This window comes from Bombus affinis, chromosome 6, assembly GCF_024516045.1.
Source record: "Bombus affinis isolate iyBomAffi1 chromosome 6, iyBomAffi1.2, whole genome shotgun sequence".
NCBI lineage: Eukaryota > Metazoa > Arthropoda > Insecta > Hymenoptera > Apidae > Bombus > Bombus affinis.
Genome location: NC_066349.1, coordinates 12,044,310 through 12,069,723, shown reverse-complemented (window position 1 = coordinate 12,069,723; position 25,414 = coordinate 12,044,310). Strand labels below are relative to the sequence as shown.

Sequence of the window (25,414 nt, the reverse complement as noted above, 5' to 3'; positions counted from 1 at the left end):
ATCGATTTCGTAAGCAAAGAGAGGAAAAAAGCACGACGGCTGGTTTGCGGCAATATGCCAATATGGCAATAAAGCGGCCTCTTTCTTTCTTCCTCTCTCGATATAAACAGGGGTACAATGTCGGTGCAAAAGTGCCGACAGATGGGATTCTTCTCTCTTTCTTCTTTTTATCTATGCCCCCCGCCCTACCTACCCCCTTACTCGGAATCCTCTCGAGTACATATGAGACTCCTACAAAACCACCCACAATGTTCTCTTTCATGGAATTTCATCGTTTTTCGTTAGTTTCCCGATACACCGGGCGTGCATCCTCTTCAATTGTACCTGGAGAACAACGCAATATGCTCCCCCTCCCCCTCCTAATATAGACATCGTTCCTCTGAATTCAAAGCATAAAAATGCTATAACGCATATCGAATCAGCATATATGCGATGTTTTTCTTCTTTTGGTTTTACTCTGTCTCGTTTCAGCCGTCCGTTTGTTTATCTGTATTATACGCCCTCGATATTTTATTTATCACAATCAGACATTTATTAACATTCTTCAGAGCGTATATATTACGTACGTTTCTACCTTTATTCGACTTTGATTTAATTATAAACGAAATGTTTCCAAGACTTTTTGTCGCGAGTTGATAAATATTTAGAAATTGAAGTTTTTATCGTCGTGGCATATCTTCGTTCTTCTTTGCTCAGTTTGAAATATTTAGCTGTTACTCGACAACAGCATCTGTAATACAGCTTTGCTCGGAAGATAAAAAACAAGAGTAACCTCAAATATTTCAATATCTAGCAGGAAAATAAAGCGACAAAGGAATATTCGAATATGTATATCGAAGTTTTTTTTTAAATTCAGAGTTATGACTATGCAAAATAAACGTTAAAATGTATGAATACCGCTAAGTGCAACGAACCAACAAGTATCGGTGTACCGTATATGCATGTTCAATGACAGGAACGAAATGATTGTCGCTGTTTTCCGCCACAGAATATCAACCGTACAAGTGGCGCAATTTTAACGGACCCGCAAGAATCTTCCTCTTCTCGATAAACCTCCATAATAGGCGTAAATAACGAAGAAAAATTTATTATAAATATGTAATGGATTTATCACATAAAAACGAGCGTTATAAACACCAGTTACCAGACAGTGAAATCTCCATTATTCGATCGTAGCTACCGTATAATGGTCCGCTCGATAAATACCAAAATCACGTCGAAGCTGATCGAAGAAACGCAAATAACAAACAGAATAGCACAGCAATATATAATAACCAGGCGGTTAACAGATACAACGTTAATCTTCAATAAAGTGAAAATTAACCGATAAACTAAAATTGGTAACAATCGGTAAACGGTAATTTATAAAAAAAAAAAAAAGTACAAACGAGGCAAGACGTTAAACACGCAGGATTCGCGCAAAAATGTAACCATTCGGAGGATTTGGACGACGCGTGACACGAAATGTTCGGATTAACCGTTCAGAAGGTGCACAAAATCTGGCTGTCACGAGGCTTAAAGATGCAGGTTCGCGAAACAGCTGTACAAGCTAGCGAATCTCGGGACAAACGGCTTGCTAGAGGAAAAAAGAGAAAATATGGAACACGAGGGAGTGGAAAATTTATTCTTCGAGCGGTTTCGTGGGTTTGATCAAAGGAAAGCGAGTGCTCGAAAGCCAGCCAACCACACCGCCAAAATTCTATCTGGCTGCCTAGTTGTTATTGAAATGGCATTCGCAGCTGTTTACTCTGTCGTGCATGCAGTTTCCCGTTGACAAAAGGGTTGTCGCGCTGGCTGACAATTTCCTCAAAAGCGAAATACCGGAAGAAAAAGAGAAGCGAAGGTTGCTACACGACATACCGTGCGCGATGAGCTATTTTCGAGACCAGCTGTCTTCGTGCGCAACTTTGTCCGCAGAACAAACACCTCCGCACGAGACTCGACTATGGAAAATGGAAGATGACGATACTTGTTGGGATCGGACGGTTAAAGCGAGACGCTTAATCTCGTGTGAGACTAGCAACGAATCATCGAAATAATTTGAAACTGGATCGAAGACTCTTTGTGATTGCGGATAATTTTGAAGAATATCTAAATCTCCATCGTGCGATGGAGAATGGGAATGTTTTAAACTGTATTAGAAACACGAAAGAATCGCTATCGTATAACATGCGCAGTACCTGCTTTTCATTCTGTCGTAATTACACAGAATAAGCCTAAAAGCAGGAATTTACCGGCAGAATTCAACACTACCAGCTCTTAAACGTAACGATTCAACAATCTCATTCCTTTACTTATTTAGTAAAAAATATCGTCATTATTGTCAATCACTTCGAAACTAATTAACATCTTCCAACGCGTCTTGTCATTGCTCCAAATTCTTTTTTCTACCATCTACATTCGAAGCTACATTTTTTACACAACCAATTAAACGCGTGGATAATCCAGAGAGCGAAATGCCAGAGAAAGATACGGACAGGGGGAATCATCCGTCGAAGGAACGATGATGTAGAAACGAAACGATAGAACGTAGACGGAAGAACAAAAAGGGAGAGAGAGAGAGAGAGAGAGAAATAGGAGGATTTTGAAGGCAATGAAACTTTTACCGTTCCGTCGATAATTACGGGTTAACGAGGCGGCAGCAAGTACCCACTCGTTCGAACGATAATTGGTCGGTGATCGATTCGTGCCGCGAAACAACCCGTAGCCAGTTCGGTTGCAAATGCGAAATCTGCTTCGTCTGTTTCCCTTGTAACATTCGCATGGATAGAAGGCACATACTGGCGAACAAAAAGAAAAAAAGAAAGCGAAATAAAATGGTGCGTAACAGTTTCGAACACTTGCGCCAATCTTTTGTCTCGATAAATCGCTGGAGAGAAGCGACGACGATTCGTTTTCGATTTTCTGCCCATTTTCTCGACTACCAGTTACGCAAGCAAAAATTTTAAAATTGATCTTCAGCGAAAATTCGATCAAACTTGTTTCGATTTTTGTTCCATTTTTTTCTTTTTTTTTTTTTTTTTTTTTAATAAATTTAGATGGTCCTCTTGCACGTTAACTTACTATCTGACGGTATATCAGTGGATTGACAAGTTTCGAGCTGTAGATTATAGATTAGAATTGCTGGAACAGTTTCGAAACATCGTGCAATTTCATATAAAGTCTCATCTTAAACGACAGTCGGCTAATCTGTAGTGTGTAAAATTCGCTGGTAGAAGTCCATTTATTCGTTGAATTATAACACGTAAGGATTACCAAGCAAATAACAGCCTGTTTACGGATAAAAGCTCCATATGTTCCCTAACGTTAGTGCCGGGCGTGGTGTTATAAATAAATTCAAATAAACAATCCAATTTGTATTTTGTAAAATTCGCTGGTGGAACTCAATTCATTCGTTGAATTATAACACGTAAAGAGCGTCGAACGAATAACAGCTTGTTTACGAATAAACGCTGCATACGTTCTCTAACGTTAATGCCGAACACTCCGATGTTATAAATAAATTGCAACAAAGAATCCAGCAGATGTTACGTGTTCGGCTAACTGTATCACCAGATTACGATATTACTCATTCAATGCTCAACAATGATAAACATCTATCAACTGATCTATCAACTATCACCTAAACCAACTTATCGAGCGTAGCGTATCCAAAGAGCCTGGAAAAATGCGAAATAAACAGCTCCAGTAGCCGTAAATCCCGCAAGATACCTGACAGGTACAGGTACTCTCGCGCCTCCGTACGTCTCAATACACACGGAGGGACGAAGAAAACGAGAAAGAGAAAGAGAGGGACGATGGTGCGCGCGTGTATATGGATTGCAGATTCCCTGCAGCGTCGAATCCTGGCTAATCCTGAAAAGCGTACGACGAGCACGCACGGCATTCTGGCAATTCTCACGATTTCCTCGTCGCCCTTAGGTCAACCGAAGCCCTCGTGCTTATACACATCCATCGGTTCCACCCTCGATCGTGTCCACGTTCACGTAGTCCTAACCCTCGATGCTCTATAGCTCAGGTGCACAATTCTCTTTCTCTCTCTCTCTCTCACACCCTTTCTCCTTTCATGGTTCTACGTGTTTCTGCTAGCGGCAGCTTTATCCAGAGCGGCCGTAAGGAGCCCACAAACGACCAAAAACGACTGTAGGTAGAGATCCTTCGTGTCCCTGCCACGCAACCCCGTGAATGGTCGAGCAACTTCTGACCTCGACTTCGTTCTGTCTTTTTTCTCCCTACGCTGCTCCATTCAACGAGCCGTTATAAACATAAATTTACAAACTAACCTCCGCAAATGCGATTGTCCTACCGTTACACCGGGTTTCGTCCGACACATCTATAAACCTATAATGGTCGATTCGTGATTTGGAATAAGTTAAACTGATTTGCCAGTCTAAAGAAGAGACCCCAAGTTGCTATACAGCTACTTTAACAAGGCGACAAACCAGCCCACCTCATGGTCAGGCACAATGCTTGCTGCTGGTGCCTTTACAGTCCCTCGATCACCGCCCCTAAATCTTTACCTGTAACGACATTCAAATTCCGTCATCTTGGAATTTTAGGTACGCAATAATAAGTTTCGTGTATAAGAAAGTTTCTTTCGGTGGATTTGAAAGAAAGTCTTCTATGTTTGATTGTACGGAATTTCACGTATTTGTCCTCTTTGTGCTTTCGTGTCGCTTCGATTTTTACGCTTTTAGCGAACGACGTAAATTTCTATTGAAACTTCGTTTCTTTACCACCACGCAAATATATATTTGTAGGAACATCGATTTGTGAGATGGAACTGTCCATAGTATACAACGACCCTGTAATTGCTTCGAGCAGTGCGTTATTACGTGTTATTACGTAAACCGTATAAATAATCTTCACAGATGATAAATATTAAATATATTAAACAGAAGCATGTACGTTTCGTACGTATAAGTATTAACCGAACGAACCATACTCGTTAGTACTTTCAACGAGATGTGCTAACAGTTATGCGCTTCGATCGTTCGATTGTTACATCGTTACTGCCGTGCGAAACAATTTAGTTTACAGCACGAATACGTACACACGTGCAATGAAATAATTGCAAAATACAAATTCCAAGCTGTAAATACCTGTAAACGAAGTTTCAGTCGATTTAAACATCGTTGACAATTTTACGAGCCGAACAGATGCCGATATACCATAAATGATGACAACGGGTAACGAAAATCTAATGAAACGCATCAAACGCGGTACAAATGACGCCCGTTACAGGACATTTGGACATTTTTCTGCGAACGAAGAAAATGCAAGAATCGTAATGGTCTCGTCGAAAATACAATTCGATAAAACGCGGTGTACGTGAGCGTGCATTTCGACGCGTTTTCCCTCCAAGATATTAAAAAACGGAATTTATTTGAAACGTTGACACCGGTTCGCGTGACACAGTAGATTCTTTTTTCCTTTTTCTTATTTCCTTTTTTTCCCTAAAAACGTAGGGTATTAAACGAACAGATTTTTAACGCCAAAATTAACGAGATACTTTTTGAGATTCTACGACTGTTTTGTACCTTTTTTTCTTATACGTAGAAGGTTATGGAAAAGAGCATTATACAAAACATGTGGAAAAGAGTATAGCGTGATATATAAGATATTCTTAATCCTTGTAATTTAATGTTCTTTTTCTCTTTTAAATAAGTTATAATAAATGATAGTAAATAAGAGCAAATTTTGTAATACAATGTTTTTATTATAGGTACACATTGTATATAACCAACTAAACGCGCTTGTCAATTTTCGTCGTCATTAAAAAATCACGTTCCATATTCATTTTGTCTAAAGAACTCTCGATCCTACCACGGATTATACATTTCCCAGTACGACACAGTTAACGTTAGTGTTAAACGACGTTTTCGTCGTATCGTTTGACGAAATGCAGGCATTGCTCCTCCAGAATAATTTAGGCAAACGATAACGAAAAATACGACTTGTATCGTTGAAGAAAATTTCAGAAAATTATAAAATGTGACTCGTATTATTAATAAAATATTTAAGAAAATTATAGGATACTATCCGTATTATTAATAGAATAAGAAGATGTTTAACAAAATTATAAGCATATTATATTACCAACATTTCGTCTGTAAATTTTCATGCTAGTGTTTCATTCTCGATAATGCAAGGTTATCGTTTAATTCGATATAAAAGCGTTACACGTGAACGAAATTCAATCGAGGAATCGTGTAGACCGTATATAAAAGGAGGGAAACGCAAGAAAGATTAAAAGACTACAAATAGAGCGTGTCACTTGAGTGGAAGAATTATCGACTAGCCGTCGAGGATGCTGGGCTTCCATCTCGAGGTTATAAAGGAGGCCAACGAGTAGTCGGTAAGAGGGCGTAAATAGAGACACCAAACGAGGGGAGAATAGGAAAGTGGTAGCTACGGGCCGTGCCCTCCTCATCGTGAAGTTTAACGACGGTAGGCGTGGTAGAAACGAGCCGCCTTTGTCCTCCTCACCGGACCAAATTATGTCGAGCGGGCCCAAAATCACCCCATAATTGGCAAGCTGTTTGTTTTGTCACAGACCGCGCCGACAACAGATGGCCCTGTTCGGTCTTGCTTCACAGCCCTTATTACGATTTCCTATTAACGGTTCACCGGTCAAAATCGATTTCACCGTGATGTCCAAGTACATTGCGAGCCAAGGAGCCGCGTTACACGCCAACGCATTTCGCGATCCCGTGAAATAAGAGCGGAACAACGAGCGAAAGACAAATTTGCGATTGGGATTTCTAGAGTTCTATACGTCGATATACTTTGGACATTTCTCATGTTAGGTAGAGTTTGTTGAGAATTGTGAATCTTAATTGCCGAAATAAAAGTAAAGGAACACTAAGGTTGCACTTAGAATTCATATTAAAATAGTTTTAGATTTATTTAATAAAGGATTTCCAGGATCTTCGTCGATATACATTTGCACGCGTCTCAGCACTCTCTCTGTCTCACCATCTTCCATACTACATTGCCAATGGAACAGTTCATCTATTTTTCATACACATACTTCCCACACTCATATTCACATACGTGTGTCACTACTACGCGGCCAATCTAGTCTAACACACAAAATTATACATATCTCAATAGAGTTTACAGATTATATTACGACAACTTCTCACGCTTCTCGTGATTCGTTCAACAGCTGATAATATCTAGCGTGTTGGTATTCGATAGCTGGTAATCAGATCGCCGATGTTAATGGATTTATGGAAAACTTGAAAGGTGTAAGAATGCACAGAAGATACATACGATATATCAAATTATGTAAAATATCGGTTCTATTGATAAAAATATCAATTTACAGTAATCTAATTTTAGATACATTTAGATATGGTACGAGAAGATAGCTACGTAGTGGTATTAGTTACCAGTTTATTTGCATATTCTGTTGCTAAAAGTTGGTTGCATGTTAAGTTGCTAAAAGCGCATAAATTCAGTTTGCATGAGTACGATGATCTGACGAATGTTAACGCGTGACGTACGTAGTCGAGAGCATATGCGGATCATTGAATGGCGAAGACAACAATAAATTTTAATTTGAAAGCAATTGACGAAGGAGGAAATTTTATACGAGTCAAATTTAACTACGTATTATGCACATTATACCGCAATAGTAATCGAACACCTGTGGAATTGCGAAACAGAAGCGATTCTAAGGTCAGGTGTAAATATAACGTGGAAAAAAATGAAAATTGCTGGAGGATCTGTCATAGCCTTCGCCAGTGGGCGACACTGTACAGCCCTCGAAGTTTGTAACAACCACCCATCAGGTGGCAGCACCTATCGATCCGCTCGACCCGATTCATTAAAAACTGACAAACTGATTTTTATATTACACATTTTTGGAATTAGCGACGTAGGAAAGAGATATACAAAATAATAGAAATAAAAATCAATTTCATCGAATTATGCTCTATATAAATCAGAAACAATGTTTCCAATTAATTTATCCATCATAACGCACTTAAAACCAAAATTGTTTCTGCTAGCAAATTTATTAATACTGAATTTAACCAATTACACATTAAGTACCAATATTAGTTGCAAGCTAAAAATTAGACATCAGTCAAAATTTCGTATTAAAAAGATGAAATAAATTTTTGGATAAACGAATTAAATATCCTTACTCGAGGCTATACATTCCTTCGAATTTTATCAGGAGAAGATAGATTTTATTGAAAAAGAATGAAATTAGCTTTCGAGTGTTCCAAATCACACGCATACGAAGGAAATACGTAGGTTAGACAACCTTCGTGTACAATTTTTTATTCGATATATAATTTGTAACGATTAACGCTATATAAAGCGGATTTCTCTTTGTACGTGTGAAGATATTAATTTTATTTTGTGCAATTATAAAAAAAAAGAGATTCAATATCCCTCGATATCCTTATAGGAAATGAGAAGAGCGTTCGACAGGTTAAATTACTTCAATGTGTTATTCGATATAACGTGTCTAGCCTCTGACAGCAAGTTCCAGGAGCGAAATAGGTGAAAAGGAGTCGACGAACGACGGGTATCGATCTTGGAAAAGGTGGAGCAACAAGAATTATTGAACGATACACCCAACTGTAATTAAGCAAGCGTCCTGTCTACCTTGTACAATCTACCTTGACGAGGACTGTGTCACAGGATCGTGAGACCGAGATAATATTCCAACGACGTCTCGTCCTGCCGGCTCTTCTACGTTATTTAGTTGCCTCACAAATAACTCGGCGATGCGCATATGACGCGTGTAAATTGTAAAAGAAAAAAAAAAGAACGTAACTATCGCCCGAAGCGAGAACCGAAGCGATAAAATAAAGACGAAACACGATTTCACGAGATTTTATTAATTTTCATCCGACAAGATGAAAACTATGGTAAAACGTGAAAAATATTAATCGACGTTCGTGATATTACGTATGTAAAGTATAATATCCAGTAACGTAGTTTCATTAACATTTGCTGAGAATTTGCAAGTAACTTGATATGATAGTAATAGTTTAAAGGCACCGAATATGTCAAAGCTTCGCTACTTGAATTTATTATACGAATACGTAATTGCAACGAGTCCTAGCGCCTGTAATTTATGAATATAAATTGCAACCAACGATTTACTACGCGAGATTGGTCGTCAAATTAATTTTAAAGAAATACCGCGATAAATACCGCCGGCTAATAATTGGAAGATAACGCAAGAAATCCTACACCGTAATAAAATCTCTCCTTAAAATTACTTTACCTTAAACTCATCCTTGTAAAATTTCCTTCTTATCTCCACCATTTCGAACTTCCAAACAATTTGCAGATTATATTTCAATCTAACACTTTATCGTACTTTTTCGCAATTTATCTTGTATGACACGGTAACCATCAAAGGCACCGCTAACAGATAAAACCATTTAACTGTAGGACGGCTAATCCTAACGAAACAAAATTGATGACCATTCCTATAAACAAGAAAAAACGGAGGGGAGGGGAGGGATGGGAAGGAAAAAGGAGTACAAGAACGAGGAGGAACGGCGAGAACGAAGAACGTTATCTTATCGAGTGGCTCTCGTCCCGAGAACTGGTATGCGACTCGGCAGATCGATGTTCTCTATCTTAAACGTTTCTACGATTGGGCATATTTTGTTTCCACTGTCCCCTAATTAGAAGTCGTCTGGACTTTTAAGTCAGGCCAAATGAAGTTCGAGCGAGGCCGATCGTGAGGTACAATAGGATGAAAACGAAGGAAACGTAACGATGACCAAGATACCTTTTTCTTAATTTCACGGTCCATTCGACCGCTAGAGAATACACGCGAGAGTCGAAGAACGCCTTCTTCCATCCTTTTTACAGGTTGCTTCAGAATGTTCGTGCCAAACTTTGCCAGCATTCATTCAAACAAACACGAATAATTCTATTCGATTGCGTTGATTCTAGTTGATTGGCGCGGTGGTGAAACGATTAAAATAACATTCTCTTCGGTTTCACTGCGCTCCTCTGTTATTCCTTTCGATTCTATCGTACGCGTTATTGATTCTTCCGTCGTATTTGTCATTTGGTTTTGAATTTTACCTCGGATTTTTAACGATCTTTACCGTCTTCTGCATCTAAATCGTTTCTTTCTTCAACGAGATCAGAGAATTCTGGAAACCGGCGAACGATCGTTGATTCGTCGCGCGTGTCTGTTATCTTATGGTGGCTCTTACAATTTCTTAAAAATCATTCTTAAAAATTTCTGCATCATAGTCTCAGGTATACAAACAGAGAATTCCAATCGATCAATCGCTCGCTTGAATATCGATCGGTTATCTTCTCAGTCATCGTCACAAAATCAGAAGGTGTTACAACACCTTATATATTACAATTTAAACGTACTGATAAAAAGTCTAACAACTCGAAAATTAGTGACATTTTCGCTTGGTTTCACAGGTGCTACATGCTCCTTTGGCATCGAATTTCTGGAAGAACCTGTACACGCGCTGCAGTCGCCTGAAAGTCTGGGTGGTGCGACCACCGGATCCTCGTGAAAAACAGAGACGAGGCGACGAGTCAATGACCATGAAATTTTCGATCCACATAGATAGCATCGTGTATTTAAAAATGCTTTTAACAGAACTCCGTCAGCCGATTGTCCCTAATAGGGGAACCTTGTCCTTGCCTCTGCTTGGCGTGGTTCACGTTCGCTAACCAGCTATATACGAAACTAACCGGACAATTAGTTAGCCGATCGTGACAAATCTACGAGCTGGAAATCGTAAAGTTTCAAGACTTTCGCTCGAATCGCGGGCCAACGAAATATCGCTGCAACTTTGCCTCGCCCCGGTAAATAACTTGCGACGACGTATTTAGTGGGCCGCTTTGATATTCGTTCGCGAGAACACGGAAATTGCGTACAACAGAGGATTTTCACTTGCAAATTTCTTGAAGAATTCGTTAACTAGTTCTACCCGGCTATGGCCGACTTTAAATTTCCATTCTCGACCGAAAAGTAGATTTTCCCGCGCAATTATGAAACCAGCAAATCTCTCGAAACTGCAATGCGCGTAATCTGTTCCTCTCGTTTCGTATAACATGCCATTGGTCAATGATTTTGTATGTTACAAGCGTAACAAGCGAACGTGTTTTGTAGAGGAGAATAAGAATAGATCAATAAATCATTTAGAAATATCACGGTCTGAAACTTTGAAATGGAGTTGATCACAACAGTACCTCGTTACCTGAATATTTCATACCTGGTTTTAATTATTCCACTTTATTCTTAAACCAAGCTACAGATTAGAATAGTAAATATTCCTTAAAAATGGATTTCTAGCTATTTTTCTCGCCACTAAAATACATAATTTCGGACAAAGCAGCAGAAGTAGAACTCCATTTATTCGAACTTGGAAGACAGAAAGTCTATATACAGTGGCGGATAGAAGAAAGTTTCAAATTGATACACTATGAATCTCGGTAACTCGTGTGCTAAAAGTTCTTGATCATATCGGCGACAGTCGTCTACCCTGTGTTTTATATTATTTTTATTCGTTGATCTTATCAAACATAAAATCATACTGTAAAATTATGGTGTCCATTTACGCTTCGTATTTTACAAACTTTATTTTGTCCGCCACTGTATATAATCGAAGCTCTATTACCTATTTATTCAACAGACACTCACATCCGGATAAGCGAACTGAAATGGCAAAATTTAATCGGACAGATTCATCGTTAATTAACATCCACCCTCGTTTTCCAATGAGGCGTTTCATTTTCACAGTATGAAATTTTCGTAGTCGTACAAAACGATACGTAGTTCAATATACTAACGATACTAATTAACCAGCGCATATACATTTATGCAAACGCTAGAATCCTGTGCCAATGTTTTTATGCAGCCACTGTAAATCGACTTCTAGCGTGCGTTAAATATCCAACGACGCTTAAATACTCGTATCCGAAAAGCGACAAAATCTAAAGGCAAACGGAACCGAAACCGCGCTCGAAACCTAACATCTAAACAGCATAAACATTATCATGGTTAAATAACGGAGGAGCGTGGCACGAATGGACCAGTCAATCCGTAGCCGCGCAAACACCAAGCAAACACGTCGACGGAGCGACGTTGAAATTTTCATGGAGCTGTGTGCAGCCGTGTTGTAGACGTGACGGCGCGGCGGCCAACGACGCGTTACGAAAATCAACGGCTCGTTAATAATAGCCCTGGCTGTGTCATGCCCGGGCAACAGACAAAGGCTCATAAATGAGGCAAAAGTATTCACAGTTTAAATCAGCGGTGGATAGAGCACGGCATTGGGCGATGTAGGGCCTCGCGCGAGCACGAGTCAAGTCGGATGTGTATACGAGGAATCGAGATATACAAGGCTGCAACAGAAGAGATGAGAGAAGAAGAGAAGAAAAGGGAAAAGAAGAGACGAGAAGAAGAAAGAGGAGAATAGCGGAGGCTGAAAGGGATCGGGGCGCGCCTGAGAATGGAGATTTAAGGGTCCGACATGGGTGTGGGTGGCTGCAGGGTTTCTGCCGATGGCGTCGTCCTCATCGTTGTCGCCGCATCGTTACATTCGCCGCCAACGTGACGCCCCTGCGCTTGTTCGAACGGGGCCCCCCTCGCGTATATACGGCCCTTCTACGTGGCATTTACATTATTCGGCCCCGACTCGAATCTAATATTATGAATCACGCGCCCTGTCCGAGCCGTGCATAATGGGGTCGTAGGTCGGCACCGCCTCGCGCGGAATTCTTCTACGCTCTGTTGTTCTCTTCGGAGGAACAGCAATGGAACAAAGGGTTCCAGACCCTTTTCAAGCGGATGAATTTTCATAATGGATAATAACACTGTTGCTTAGTTACACTTAATAACGTCGCGGACCGGACGTTTCGAGCTCGGCGACGGGAAATTCGCCGCGGAATGCCGACGATCTCGCGTAACCGCACATGCAACGGATACACCGTGCAATTCTTTCGGTCTCGGAGGTCACGAGAGAAAACTCAGAAGCGGAGACACTTTTGAACTGTTAAATACGTGGCGTTGCTAATTGCCAACGTAGCTATATTTTTTCACATGGAAGCACGAGCTTCCTTTCCGACTTGCATTAACATTCTCCCGAGGAAGGAACAAGTATCGTATGCACGTAATATACTTTCCACAAGTATTACACGTCTACCTGTATCCTTCTCTCTCCTTCGATTAACAAGTTACGATATAACCTTCTATTTAGTCGGATTACAAATTCTCCATCAAGCTGTAGAATCGAATACGAAATAGCGATAAGTAGAGAGAATATCGAGGGTGGAAGGAGAGAAATTACTCGTTAAGAATATAGTGGAAGATAACGTTGATGGAAATTTATAATTGTTATACGACAGCAAAATATCGAACGATACACAGTACGCTGAAAAACGATGAATTCTAAGGCGACCAACAGTAGATCAGAAGCTTGATTCCACAAGAACGATACTCGTACCAAGTATGATACTCGATCAAATTCTAAAGACAATCCATTTTCTAACTTTCTGTCTGTACAATCACACGCAAAGCGAAACTGCCAATACACAAACGAAATCGATCAAACCTAAAGCCATCTTTCGTCCATAAAACATCAACGATACGAAACAGCTGCCGCGTTAACGTACATGGAGGCGAGACTGTCTCAAAAACAGCGAATAACTCAATGAAAAAGTAAGAGAAGAAGTCGGGTAGCTTTGGTAAATAAGTTTCCCCGTGTAGAAGACCGACAGTAGAATGATTTATCGCGAAGATTTAGGAACAAGAGGGGGGTAACAGAGTGAAGGCTATAACGAGACGAAAGAGGCAAAAGTGGAGGCGAAAGGAGAGGAGAAAATTTTCTTAAATTGCACTTTGTAGCTCCTGAGAGACCTTACACAGGGATTTCGACGCCCACGGCGAGGGATAACGAGGCGAGCTCGGGGTCCTCCTCCACGTGGAGGTGAGACACACACCGGTAGGTCTTTCGTAGCAATGCACAAGGCCCACAGGGACATAATTGATATCTGGGAAGAGCAAAGGAGCAGAAGAACCGAACCTGGAGATGGCTGGAACGTGGCGGAGAGCAAGAGGAAAAAATTACCTTACGAAGAGGCGACCGACACGAAACGAAGAAGGACGGAGGACCACCGAGATCGTGTCCAGAATCGCCGACTTGCCGAAACTCTGGCAAAGGCCACCTAAGTGCCGACCACGTATGCCTTTCTCCTTTTATTTCTCTTTCCACACCGATTTTCGATCCTTTTCTTTAATGGCCGGTTCAGCACTACGCAAACATCGAGTGACCACCTTCGTCCGAGCTAATTGCTAATCGCAGGTCAGCCAGCGATCCTCCTCCGGGTCCCTTTGTCTCGCACGTTCTTACGTCTTTCTCTGATCGTGCACAAACATTCGTGCGTTATTTCGATAAAATACGATAGTCGAATAGACGGACCCATGTCCCGTACAGTCGCACAAAAGGTACTCGGACACTTGTCGGAAATTTTCATATTATTTCAAACATTTTGAATGTTCATTATTAAGTTCATTAGTAAAACACGTCTATCACGATTGTATTGATGTTTGGAACATATTTGAAAACGCATGACATAATATAATAGAAGCAACGCATTTGCTAAATGTTACTAAATGTCCCAGACAGTAGCCTCATTTTGATAATTAAAATTTCGAATAGATGTCGTTTGCAAGTTTCGCAAAAATTGTATAGAAATTCTCAAACTCAGAAGCACTCTGAATCTAGATAAATTACGTTATAACACAGCGTTAACATAAAATTAATTGAATGTTAAAATTTCATTATATACTGTTTATGTATTCCCCCTTATTAATTCGTAGAACACATCCTCTTTATCCATCCCTCTCTTTCACCATGAAACCTTCTCGAAGAACTTTTCCATGTCGATTAATTAACGAGATAAGAACGTCAAACAAATTGGACGATCCAAACGTTACGGTAGAGGCTCTGTAAATCACGCGATGGATACTTTGAAAACTCGAAACGTCGCAATAACTCGAACAATACGGAACCCTTTTCCCGCTTACGAACGTTGATATTAACGAAAAACACGGAAACAAAGAACGTAACAGCAAATGGCGAAACAAGAACGGACAACGAGAAACGATAACAGATTGCGCGGTAATCGAAAAAGTACCGGGCGAAATTTTAAGGAAACACTGTCCCTATTCTTCTATTCTCATTGTCAGAGACTTACGTGGCGTAAAATATGTGCACCGTCAGTCGCACGACAAACAAGATTATCATGTTCGTTCGTGGTCGTGTGAAATAATAAGTATGCAAGCGTTATATAGTGCAACAAGAGGGAGAGAGGCGCATGCACGGAAATCCTGGTTACCGTCGTTCGATCCCCGGCGACCATAAATCATACTACCGTGTGGAGAATGCTTGCGATTCCGTGCTCTTGAATAATTGCATCTACCTTTAACCACCTGCGGGTTCAATCCTATCATACTGTGTCGTCTCATCGAGGTAAAAGAATCGAATTCCTGGTATTCAACTATGGATAACAAACGCGAAGAAACCGAAAAGGTATAACCATACGCTTGCCATCGCATTTATCGTGAAAAGCGTCGTAACTACCATGCAAATAAATCTAGCCATTGTGTGGAACTTATTAAGTTGTATGGTAAACGAAATGAAAGCATGATGCGGTATTTTGTCGAATAAAAATGACTGAATAGCTTGTTGATGATTGGTAGATTACTGGGAAGGTAAATTGCGTCATTTTTCTTTTGCCGATTTTATTTCAGGTGGTGTGATAACAAAGTTTTGAGAATATTTCTGTTTCCACCAAAATTGCTATGGTACGATTATTTATGGAAGAAGGAAATAATTTAAAGCGTTTTGTAAAGCTATTTGTAATGCATAGATATTTGTTATTCGGAACTATTCTTTCAGTACTGAAATTAAGTATCGAGATTATCATTTTTGACAAAGGAAATAACTACAGAACACGTTGGACTTGAAAGGGATTCTGAGATTGAACAACAAATTCGACTATCTCAAAGGGCTTTTCTCCGAAAACGAAATCTTTTTACACAAGAAAAACGTTTGTACACCGAAGAGTAGAAAAATTTCAAAGGCTTCTTCCCCTTTGCTGAAGGTATTTGCAAAGGCCAGATTTATCGATAATCTTCAATCCAATACATAATACAACAGTAACCCAAGTAAACCAAAAAATTCAGACGGATGGATTAGTTTCCGACAAGGGAGATTTAATTCGTTTCAACAGCAACAAGATAAAATAGCTGATAAAATGTATCGTCAATAGTGAATGCATTTGCAATAACATTGTTTAGTGCATATGATTGTTATTAAAGTAAAGAACTATATGACTTCAACACTCTTTCATGTCAAAATAATTTTAATGGTTTTAGTCAGTATTTATTTTATCGATGGAATATTTTCATGTTAGAGCACAGTAAAAAGAAAAAAACATAGCAAACATGCACGTAGCGGAGTTACTTTGATAAATGGCAAAGTCAATGGAAAATCGAGCAAAAAGAAGCAAAATAAAAAAATATTAAACATACCGGGGTTTGTCGATTTTTGTCAATTTTATCGAGGAAAATACACAACTAGGGTCGAGATAATTTTGGAGAGCACAGTATATAGGTACGATCTTTACGGAATGTCAATACCAGCATCAGTGTACGCGGTTTAGGATCCCTTTACGTGTCGTTTAACCTATGATTTGAATCACTTCGGTTTGTACACGGACAATTTTCTGCCACTCAACGTCAGATCTGCTTACCTCCGATGGAAATCACCGAGAAAAAGGAGAATAGGGGAAAACCGCCAAAAAGTTGTCAGCAAACTCGAACGCGAACAAAGAGCTGGCTGTCGTTGTATACCGGTGCCTTTAAACGGCAAGATTATCATTCTTTCGATATTTATCTAGCAGTTTTTCGTCGCATTCTTCCTCCTTCTCCCACCATAAGATTTTTCCTCTTTCCTCAAACCACCTCTTTGCTCTCGTTCTAGTCCCACGGAGAACGAAATTCTAGGCCGTAGCCGCATTTTTCGGATTGACAAATAAAACGGACAATGAAAAGTTCCGAGGTTTGTTCGTCGAGCAGAATAAGTCTATTTAACCGCCGTAAACCTTCCCCGCTTTTCGTTTCGTTTCATTTCGTTTCGTTTCCCTCCTGTTCGTGCGAGTCGAGCTTCCAAGAAGCTTTAGATTCGCCCTCTTTTCAGAAAAACCGATAAAAATCTGACGCGTGTATTTGAATGTCGTCTTCGATTCGCTCTCTTAAACAGATTTCGACCGTACGGGATATCTTGATGAATTAACTGCACGGTTATAACGTACGTACATGGAAAAAACGGAAAAGATATACTTTGTATGGACTTGGACAGATTTGAAAGATTTGAAACAATAAGAAGACAACTCCGATATTCAAATTGTATTCATTTATGGAAAAAGTAAGATATAGGAAAATTTGATATTCAAAAATGCAAGAGTTTATTACTACGAATAAACTAGTCAACTGTGATTCATTTATAACAAAAATAAAAGCTTCAAAATGTGATTCGATTTTGGGCTAGTTTTTTAAATAAAAAATGCTAAATTACTGAATTACTGAATTACTGAATTACTGAATTACTGAAAAGTGGTAAAATTTCTTCTTATTGCTTCAGCCTCTTCATTTGTCTCACGCGGTTGTTCACATGATTGCGATAGTTTAATATGAATTTCTTCTTTCAAATCTATATACGATTACGTGCATGTATGCTATCGTTCAAAAAATAACAAGGCAATTCTGCTCCTCCTTCGGAAGACGTGTTTTAATTTTAAACAAGGACAAATATCTTCTAACTACGTAATGTTTTATTGAAATCTGCATGCATTCACTCACCACATTCACGAAGTCCTGGAACGTTACCGCTTGAACACGTGATTCCTTTGCTCTGATAAGGAGAATATGTCGTTTATTCGGTGGTATCTCAGCCTCCCATTCGGGACTTTTTAAAGCCGCTAAAAAATCCTCCACCGGTATCTCACCAAAACCCTCGGGATCAAACTAAGGGAAAAGATTTAATTACGTTAGAGATGTCGATTAAGCTGATTTTCTGCTGATAGATACTTGAACGTACCTTATCGAACAGTATTCGCCATTTCTGTAACCAAAAAAAAAAATAATATCAGAATACAATACTAAGATAACTAACTAATATGCATTGGTTAATATAATTATATTAAATATGATCTAGTGTTTCTTCTAAAATATCATTTTTTATACCATTATAAAATAAAGTGTACATATATAATAATTAGACTGTGGATTGTTATGCAATTTTATATTTCTATGGACGTTGTTGCTAAGGAAATAAAATCTATATAGAGATTCTATCTACATGAATCTATTTTTGCATATTATACACGTTTCTACGCTTTTTCCAACAAGTTTCGCATAAATGCGTAAACATACACAGTCCAATAATAATAATAACAATAAACGTATAAATTGCCGTACGTCGTTAAGAAGTTCCCGTCTATATTCGGATTCGTCGATATCGATTTCGGAAGCAAGATCGGTATGATCGGTAACATAGCCATCGTAGTGTGCGCTATTCGCCTCGCTACGTGCATATTCTTCCTCCTCCTCGACGGTACCGGCGATAGTCGGTATCGAAGCACCGCTTGCCAGTAGCATTACCACGCGTGGCACGAGGTCACCGGATAAATCTCCTCATTCCACCCTCTTTCGTCCGTTTCCTGAAACCCAACCACATTATAGCATTTCTACCGGTACAAATGCATTACTACACATAAATTTTTACCAATTTCTATGATGGTATCTTTAACAGTAACATTGAAATAATATGAAGTTAAAAAACGATGATCAATAACCACTACTTTTTCAATACTTTAGACGAATTAGAACTTAAATAAGCCATTTCGTAATACTTGATACGAGTGTTTGATATATCTTATAATTATTAAGTTATTTGGATTAATTAGGTTGTAGTATCAACTTGTTGAGATAATTATACGATGAGTATTGAGTGTTCCTATACTATTCTACACATGCTTAAAATGTTGTCCTTGAAATTATCTGTACAGATACGCAACGAACTATGCACTATAATTCCGCTCGCGCGACGGTACCGTTTCCATGGCAATGCATCGTCGATAGGTCTGGCTACACACTACCTATCTATTGTATCTTGCTATTGTCCACCAAGTGCATTCAAGGTTATCGTTTCTAATTAAATGAAGCTTTCTTATCTCGCCTTATACTATGAGAAAAGCTCAATTTCCCATTTGAAAAAGTGAAAAGTTCCACGTTTTAAATATCTTTCTATCAGAAAAAGATTTTCTTCTCTTACGAAAAAATACTATTTCATTAAAATAGAAAAATGTAATATATTTAATATTATATATTATATATATATATATATTAACAAGAGATTATTTATAATTCTATTGTAGCATATGTGTTATAAAATTCCAAAAATATTATACACGTACGTGTATTATGTCCAACGAAATGTAATATAATTATTCTTTTATTCTACATTAACTAATTATAATTTTATTCTAAATTATTCTAAATTAACGAGTTCTTAAGAAAAACGAGAAGCGTAGAGGTATTATATTTATTATTATATTTTACCACAGAAATAGGTCAGGCTATAAAGCTTCCATAATTCTATTAACGTCCCTTCCTAGGTAATCAACTTTATAGAAACATGCAATAAATAGAAAAAAGTCCTCTGCATAAAGAAGTGTCCGTCAATTTACTCAAAGTAGACGAATATATAATTTATTTAGAAAAAGAGAGCTGAATTATATATCCTGATAATTCATAAATAAATTTCAAACACATCTTAAATCTCTTTTCCAAATATGAACTACTTTTATTCGACTCTACTTATTTAATTCCACGAATTAGATATTTACGTTTACGTATATATATACGTATCATTTCACGTTGAAAGTCATAACGATTAATCTGATTGAATTTAATATTATCACTTATATATATATACTCTTTGAACAAATCCAACGTATCATTACCAAACAGCGAGAGGCGATAATTAATCGTTAAAATTATCAATGCAAATTACCATTCTTTTAAGCGAAATATATTGGTAATTATGGAAATAATTGCCTACTTAATAAAGTTACAACGGTTCGACGAGTTTTCGATCTAAGATCTAATACGATACGTAAACCTATAACCGCGATGCAACCGAAGCGTCCACGCGTCCGCTCGTGCCACCCCTCTAGTCACTTTCCCTTTCCGCCCCCTCTCCCGCTTAACCTCGTCCCTCACCCCCGACTCCTTTACATCCACGTTCATTCGTTACCCTCCGTTTTGGCACGGCGTCACTGAAACTCACCCACATCCACCCCTCCCTTCACCCTCCAATGTCGTCGTACCAACCCCACAAAGTCATCCTCTATTCCACTTGCTCCATCTCTTTTCCGTCCTCGTTTACCTGCCCCCCTTCTACGCCATCTTCTAAGCGCAATTACGTCTCGCCCAAGCAGATCCGTTTCCACGAGACGCTGTTAAGGTCGACGACCTTGAAGAATATCCGACGACACATCGTCATGGACGATGCTTCTTACGTATACCTCGGTATCTTCTTACGACCAGCCCTACCTGGCGTTAGATTACCTCGAACCCTTTCGTGATGCACGAAACGCCAGGTTTACACCTTACTTCGTTTACCTTATGTATAGTTCCTATATTATATGCTATTATTTTGCGCTAACGATACTAACTAATATCGCAATAACACGTGTTAACTAATTATCGTTTCTATGTATACGTCTATATGCATGAAGGTTCGAGCAGTTGGCAATATTTTGACATCTTTATCGCGGGAAGTTTTGAAACCGTCTTATCGAGAACAGGTTGGTAATAGCATGAGCCAATATGTACTCTGTTTCAGGATGTGAATGTGTAGACTATTTCTTTGGCTGTTAACCTTTCACACGACTTCTGCGGCTATCTCAGATATATAGCACAGGCTTACTTTCACTGTTTTGTCCAGGGAATGGTTTCACACTTGATAATACGTAATACGCATGAATGCTAATGACATTGCTTTTATAAAGAATAGAATACATTCTCTTAATACACGAATCAATGTTTATATAATAAATGAGCAATAATAATAGAAATATATTCGTATGGTTACTTGTATAAATGTATATATATAGTCATAACCACTATATGGGAAATCAATCGCATTGCAATTATTTCATTGGCGAACATTGTGTTTTATTTATATATCCCTACTTCCAATAATTAAAACAGTAAAAGTGCAATATTAGTAAGACATACTATTTACCTTTTACAACATGAATACGATGATACTGGAGTAGTATTCCATGAGTGAGTATTCACAAACGAGAAGAAGAAGACGTTAAGTAGAAATACTGTTAGCCATAACACCATAATCTCGCGAAACATTCATTCACAACATTCACGTTTTAATAAAATCACTTACATCACATAGACACGCAAATATGTTCTATATTTTTCAAAAATTCATTCTAACTATTCTATCGTTATAAGCACTGAGTCCAATTACTATAAACAATACTGAAATGTTCGAATATTTACAGCGTGGTAGCAAAAGTAACGCTTTGTTCTCCGTTTTGGCGCCACATTGGTAGTCAATCGAGATGTAATCGAGAGTATGTAACATCGATAAAACAGTTTCAAAATCGATTAGAGATCACTAAAAATACGAAGAGATTTCAAAGTATTTTTAAATTATGATTTCATCGAAACATGAATCTATGAAAAACAATACTCTACTGTTCCCGATTCATATATTCACTTCGTTATGTCAACAATTGGCACAAACAAATGGTTAATGTTTTCAGCAATGCGCGAAACGTACAATTTGAAATGGAACATGGCGGTTGGACAGAAATTTTCACGTAAGGTGTATATAGAGAGAAACGATGTTGACAGAGAACGTCGTTACAACGTAGGAAATACAGATATAACCGCAGTGCGGAAAAGAAATCGGAAATCGAGTCAAATCGGCACACGCGTTGTCACGTTAACACGAAGACGATAGTACAGTACGTGTGATAGTGGTGGCGGTGCCACGAGTAACTGCGGCAACGTGCGCAAAGCGCGTTCGATCGATAATACAGGTTGCCGCGGACCTGCGATAGCCAATAGAAATCAGATCACATAAGACACACGCGAGGAACACGTGGAAAGTGGAAATGCGGTTGTGGTTTAACGTATCGCCAATATAACCGATGTTGTCCGCGGGAAACGCGTCACACGACTGACGAGTACTTTACCACCCTCATAGACTCCCCTTTCCACCGCCCCCTTTTTCCACCCCCTCGATTCGTTTCACCCCAGACTCGTTCGTTCAACCCCAACGTTCAAGAATATGCTGCGGATGCTTGCATCGTTATTGGCACGATACAAATTGATACCTTTTCAACAGAAGAAACTTCTCAACCTTCATATGTCCTTTCTCTTTGTAACGTCAATGTCAATACATCAACGTAAATTGTGTTTCTTCAATTATTTGTACTTTACGATGACGTTATGTAAGATTGGTAATATGTATAAGGCACTTCCTTAATCGTTCAATATATTTATATATAAGAATGTTTTTATTGATATATATATATATATATATATATATATAAATAGTTATCAGGTATTTTTGAAAATCATGCAATATTTTTAAACTATCTTACTTAATCGAAGTGTTGATTATAATATCGAGTAAAGTTATTGGAAAGAGTAAACAAATATTCGATATCTGTGACAGATATACTGTATAGATATACTGTGTACTTAGGTGTAGAATATAAAACTACTTCATTATGAAAACCAAGTTAAAATGAAAGAAACAGACGATTACTTTACAAATTGCAATAGCAGATAAGAATAAAATCTGTATTTTGTATTTAATTATTGCATACGTGTCATTATATCTAATGTTATTTCACATATAAATTGATCGTTCTGAAATAAAAATTTATACCATTCAAATATTTATAGCCCTGAATAAAATATATATATAATCCACTAAGTATAAAATGATTTCCTACATTCTTTATGTCGCTTAGTTTATAAAATATAACTGTATTATTTCTATTCTAAATATTAAATAATTATACTAGGTAAAGAATATTCTTCTTGGATATGTTACTTACCACATTGTGAAATGCTCCACTTAATATTTAGATTATATGATATTAAATAGATAATTACGAAACTTATAATATTTTATGGTCTTATTTTTAGTGCCATTTAAATCCCTTAATCCGTTCAGGTGGCGCTGATGTATGTGGCTGTCAGCATTTCCCTTTCATCACTACCTATTAAGATGGAACAAAAAGTTAGGTTATGTTAGGTTAGATTTTAGTTGACACGTATTATAAATTATTAATTTTTCAATGTAATGTGGTATGAAACGAATGCGAATGAAGAACGGAAACACAGAAACGATGTCATATCTACGTGACTGGAGGCAAGCATTGCGTGCTCCTCATGTCTACAGAGTTGCTAACAGTACATTTCGCATTCAGAGCCAATATTTGGCTTTAATTTTCCTATTACTATCTATTCCTTTGTTCCTACTTGGATTCCCTTTGCTGCGCGGAGTTGTACATTCGTCGTCATCGAATCAATTTTTGTCACAGTGTAGATATTACAAGTACAATAAGACGTACCCTCTGTCAGCTCCGATCAAGACATCTAAGGGTATCACTTATCGTATAGCAATAGTAAGTGATCTTGACCACAATTCCAAAAGTCTAGATAAAAAAGATGTGTGGCACAGTATTATGAAAACTGGAAGTCTCTTTTGGAATCCTAGCACAAATTTTCTTTCGGTTGTTTGGGATGATAGAAACCACATGTTATCATCATCTTTAACTTTAAAAGGACGTGGCATGGAATTGTCTGAACTGGTTACGTTTGATGGACATTTATTGTCTTTTGATGATCGTACTGGAATTGTATATTTTATTGAAGGAGAAGAAGTTTATCCCTGGGTTATTTTAATGGATGGTAATGGTAAAAATTCTAAAGGTAAATCACACGTTTGATATCATTAAGATATCAATTCCAATAAAATAAAATAAAATTCTATGTTTCAATAAAATTCTATGTTGCATTTCAATTTCTATGATAATTTTAGGATTTAAATCTGAATGGGCAACTATTAAGGATGAGCATTTGTATGTTGGTAGTATGGGTAAAGAATGGACCAATCCTTCAGGAGTATTTGAACATAATAATCCCCTTTGGGTAAAAGTTATTACTCCACGTGGTGAAGTTCAATCTGTGAATTGGATTTCAAACTATAAACGATTAAGACAAGCAATAAATATTGAATATCCAGGTATAAAACTATATATTTTATACACAATTTAAAGAATTTTAATTTTCATTAAAAAATGTTGTATAATATTTTTACATAGGCTATATGATTCATGAATCAGGAGCTTGGAGCGATATACACAAAAGCTGGTTCTTTTTGCCAAGGAGATGTTGTCACCAGCGCTATAACGAAACAAAAGATGAAACAATGAGTTGCAACATCTTACTAACTGCTGATGAAAATTTTGTAGATATCAAGGTATTTTTCTAGTCTCAGTTATAGATTTAATGTTTAAACTAAAGAATACAAAAAACGTTAATAATATTTTATTTTCAGGTTACCAAAGTTGGTAATTTAGTTCCAATCAGAGGTTTTTCAAGTTTCAAATTTTTACCAGGTTCTCAGGATACGATTATCATTGCCCTTAAAACTGAAGAATATCAAGGACAGACAGCTACGTACATTATGGCATTTACAATTGATGGAAACATCATGATGCCTGAGACTAAAGTGATAGATAAAAAATTCGAAGGTCTTGAATTCATATGACATTCCACTTAAGAATATTCGTACTAAATTTAAACGATGTAAATAAATGTACAGAAATTTTATAGTTCCATATTACCGTTATACAACATATAATGACTGTGTAAACTATTTTACACAGTTCCTGTTCAGTTGAATCTTTTATTTTACACAGTTTTACTCTATCACCAGTATTGTTCTTTTTCAAAATGTACTTTTATTTTAATAATAATGGCAACACGTTTACTGTATACTACTAAATGCGTCAATTGTAAATATAGTGTACATACGAATGTTTAACAATACTTATTATACAATGAAACGGAATGTTACGTATAATTGAACTCGACGAGATACAGAGATTATGAAATAGAATTAGGAATTTAATGTTTTGTTTTATACATTGACCATTACAAATGCAATAGAATAGAACGTTCCAATCTATTTTATTATTCATTCCTATTTCCGTACCTCTTTTGCCTCTTAAAATTATTATGATAAAACTTTTGTTTAATACTGTAATGTGCCTTCAG

At 37.8% G+C, this 25,414-nt stretch overlaps 2 protein-coding genes across 4 annotated transcripts in view; one reads left to right on the top strand and one right to left on the bottom strand.

The window, feature by feature from the left end:
* The window catches only part of LOC126917646 (protein rhomboid), a 488,728-nt gene extending 465,403 nt beyond the window's left edge, over nt 1–23,325 (bottom strand). Inside the window, exons 1-4 of one of the 2 annotated variants that reach the window (XM_050724756.1) lie at nt 23,185–23,325; nt 18,503–18,744; nt 18,123–18,146; nt 17,885–18,049 (exon numbers count right to left, since the gene is read on the bottom strand). In XM_050724756.1, coding sequence (XP_050580713.1) covers nt 17,885–18,049; nt 18,123–18,146; nt 18,503–18,682 — 369 coding nt within the window. In that variant the 5' untranslated portion in view covers nt 18,683–18,744; nt 23,185–23,325. Of the gene's footprint in view, nt 1–17,884; nt 18,050–18,122; nt 18,147–18,502; nt 18,745–21,335; nt 22,538–23,184 lie in introns of those variants that run through there. The other variant, XM_050724755.1, reaches the window with a different exon arrangement.
* A 102-nt stretch (nt 23,326–23,427) lies between these two features.
* LOC126917647 (soluble calcium-activated nucleotidase 1) lies at nt 23,428–25,325 on the top strand. Of its 2 annotated transcripts, none has more exons than XM_050724759.1 (4): nt 23,428–24,064; nt 24,174–24,377; nt 24,478–24,614; nt 24,693–25,325. In XM_050724759.1, the coding sequence occupies exons 1-4, from the start codon at nt 23,440–23,442 to the stop codon at nt 24,903–24,905; spliced, it is 1,179 nt and encodes a 392-aa protein (XP_050580716.1). In that variant the 5' UTR covers nt 23,428–23,439; the 3' UTR covers nt 24,906–25,325. The 2 variants fall into 2 exon arrangements, with proteins under 2 accessions (XP_050580716.1, XP_050580715.1); XM_050724758.1 differs by having other exon boundaries at nt 24,457–24,614.
* Nucleotides 25,326–25,414: the final 89 nt, after the last annotated feature.